The sequence below is a fragment of the chloroplast genome of Henckelia pumila (assembly GCF_033568475.1).
Source record: "Henckelia pumila chloroplast, complete genome".
In the NCBI taxonomy this organism is placed as follows: domain Eukaryota; kingdom Viridiplantae; phylum Streptophyta; class Magnoliopsida; order Lamiales; family Gesneriaceae; genus Henckelia; species Henckelia pumila.
The window spans coordinates 80,001-82,500 of record NC_065361.1 but is presented as its reverse complement, the minus strand read 5'-3'; the positions used below and the strand labels follow the sequence as shown (position 1 = coordinate 82,500).

General features: G+C 34.4%; 5 protein-coding genes across 5 annotated transcripts in view; all 5 read left to right on the top strand. All coding sequences in view use genetic code 11, as the record gives it.

Moving 5' to 3' along the window:
* The window catches only part of rpl16 (ribosomal protein L16), a 1,285-nt gene extending 311 nt beyond the window's left edge, over nucleotides 1-974 (top strand). Inside the window, exon 2 of the mRNA in view lies at nucleotides 576-974. Within this exon, the coding sequence (YP_010446892.1) occupies nucleotides 576-974 (399 nt within the window). The remainder of the gene's footprint in view (nucleotides 1-575) is intronic.
* Nucleotides 975-1,103: 129 nt separating this feature from the next.
* rpl14 (ribosomal protein L14) lies at nucleotides 1,104-1,472 on the top strand. The gene has a single exon. The coding sequence runs from the start codon at nucleotides 1,104-1,106 to the stop codon at nucleotides 1,470-1,472; it is 369 nt and encodes a 122-aa protein (YP_010446891.1).
* A 173-nt stretch (nucleotides 1,473-1,645) lies between these two features.
* On the top strand, nucleotides 1,646-2,050 carry rps8 (ribosomal protein S8). Its single transcript has one exon. The coding sequence runs from the start codon at nucleotides 1,646-1,648 to the stop codon at nucleotides 2,048-2,050; it is 405 nt and encodes a 134-aa protein (YP_010446890.1).
* Nucleotides 2,051-2,162: 112 nt separating this feature from the next.
* infA (translational initiation factor 1) lies at nucleotides 2,163-2,396 on the top strand. The gene has a single exon. The coding sequence runs from the start codon at nucleotides 2,163-2,165 to the stop codon at nucleotides 2,394-2,396; it is 234 nt and encodes a 77-aa protein (YP_010446889.1).
* Nucleotides 2,397-2,491: 95 nt separating this feature from the next.
* The window catches only part of rpl36 (ribosomal protein L36), a 114-nt gene continuing 105 nt past the window's right edge, over nucleotides 2,492-2,500 (top strand). The window contains exon 1 of the mRNA in view: nucleotides 2,492-2,500. This exon is cut by the window's right edge and continues 105 nt beyond it. Coding sequence (YP_010446888.1) covers nucleotides 2,492-2,500 — 9 coding nt within the window.

The window sequence follows — 2,500 nt, the reverse complement described above, 5'->3', positions numbered from 1 at the left end:
ATAAAGCATCAATACTAGTTGATTCATCCATAATGAACTAAATATTAAATGAATCAGAAGAAAGAAATCAAGAGCTTCGAGCCAATAAAGACTAAGAAGGTTGACTCAAGAACAAATTTGATTATTAGCTCCATTGTAAATTCGGACCTAACCATTAAGTACGAGGCGATGGGAACGATGGAACCTGTGGACGCAAAAGATTTTATTGAACAAATGAATCTTAATGATTCACTAGTTGGGATGGCGAAATGAACCGGAAATCCATTTATCTATTCTGAGAAGTCATCAACAAGTCCTAGCGCGGAAATAGAGATTGCAAGAGTAAATATTCGCCCGCGAAAACTCAATTTTTTTGAATTAGTAAACTCGGATAAAAGACAAAAAAATAAAGATTTATTCGAACGTTATAAAAAAATGATTTTTTTATAAAAATGTGAATATCTATTTAATATAGATTCAAATTTAAGTGAAATTTAATTTTGAATCTTTTTTTTCGCGAGGAGCTGAATGAGAAGAAACTCTCACGTCCAGTTCTGTAGTAGAGATGGAATTCCAAAACAACCATCAACTATAACCCTAAAAGAACTAGATTCCGTAAACAACATAGAGGAAGAATGAAGGGAATGTCTTATCGAGGTAATCGTATTTGTTTCGGTAAATATGCTCTTCAGGCACTTGAACCTGCGTGGATCACGTCTAGACAAATCGAAGCCGGTCGACGAGCAATGACACGAAATGCACGCCGTGGGGGAAAAATATGGGTGCGTATATTTCCAGACAAGCCAATTACCATAAGACCTGCTGAAACACGTATGGGTTCAGGGAAAGGATCCCCCGAATATTGGGTAGCGGTTGTTAAACCGGGTCGAATACTATATGAAATAGGTGGAGTAACTGAAAATATAGCTAAAAGAGCTATTTTAATAGCAGCATCGAAAATGCCTATACGAACTCAATTTATTAGTTCGGGATAAAAAAAAAGAACCTACAGAAATGAGTCTTTAGGTATGAAAAAAGACCGCACAGATTTCTTTTTTTGGACAAACAATATTTCTTTTATTTTCTTCATCCTTTGAATTGGAAGAATAGACTAAAAAATTGACATGATTCAACCTCAGACTTATTTAAATGTAGCGGATAACAGCGGGGCTCGAGAATTGATGTGTATTCGAATCATAGGAGCTAGCAATCGTCGATATGCTCATATTGGTGACGTTATTGTTGCTGTGATCAAAGAAGCATTACCAAACATGTCCCTAGAAAAATCAGAAGTAGTCAGAGCTGTAATTGTTCGTACCTGTAAAGAACTTAAACGTGACAACGGTATGATAATACGATATGATGACAATGCCGCAGTTGTGATTGATCAAGAAGGAAATCCAAAAGGAACTCGAATCTTTGGTGCAATTCCTCGGGAATTGAGACAATTAAATTTTACTAAAATAGTTTCATTAGCTCCCGAGGTATTATAAAATAAAACAAGATCGTGAAATCTTTAGAAAGAAATAAATTAAGAACTAGATTAATTCCTAGATTGTATCTCACGTATATACCTTTCAACTTCATATTCATAAACCAATAAAAAAAAAAAAGAAAAACATGTTAATTATATCCAATTTTGAGACACCAATCATTTTAGTTCATCATGGGCAGGGACACTATTGCTGAGATAATAACCTCTATACGAAATGCTGATATGGATAAAAAACGAGTTGTTCGTATAGCATCTACTAATATTACCGAAAATATTGTTAAAATACTTTTCCGCGAAGGTTTTATCGAAAACGTCAGAAAACATCAAGAAAAAAACAAATCTTTTTTGGTTTTAACCCTGCGACATAGAAGGAATAGGAAAAGACCTTATAGAAATTTTTTAAATTTAAAACGGATCAGCCGACCTGGTTTACGAATATATTCTAACTCTCAACGAATTCCTATAATTTTAGGTGGGATGGGGATTGTAATTCTTTCTACTTCTCGAGGTATAATGACAGACCGGGAAGCTCGGCTAGAAAGAATCGGCGGAGAGTTGTTGTGTTCTATATGGTAATCCGTTTAATATCCAAATGAGATCCGACTCTCTTTCTATTTGTAAAAAAGAAGAAATTGTCTAATATCGTTTCTCGTACATTAGTTGATACTTCAAGGGGGCTTTACCTGGAATGAAAGAACAAAAATGGATTCATGAAGGTTTAATTACTGAATCACTTCCCAATGGCATGTTCCGGGTTCGGTTAGATAATGAAGATCTGATTCTAGGTTATGTTTCAGGAAAGATCCGACGTAGTTTTATACGGATATTGCCAGGCGATAAAGTCAAAATTGAAGTAAGTCGTTATGATTCAACGAGAGGACGTATAATTTATCGACTCCGAAACAAGGATTCGAAAGATTAAGTGGTTTTTATTCAATACGATTCAAGATGAAAAATTTCAAGAAACTTATTTTCTACCAAGAAGTAGATTCAGAATTAAGATAAGGAATGATAAATATGAAAATA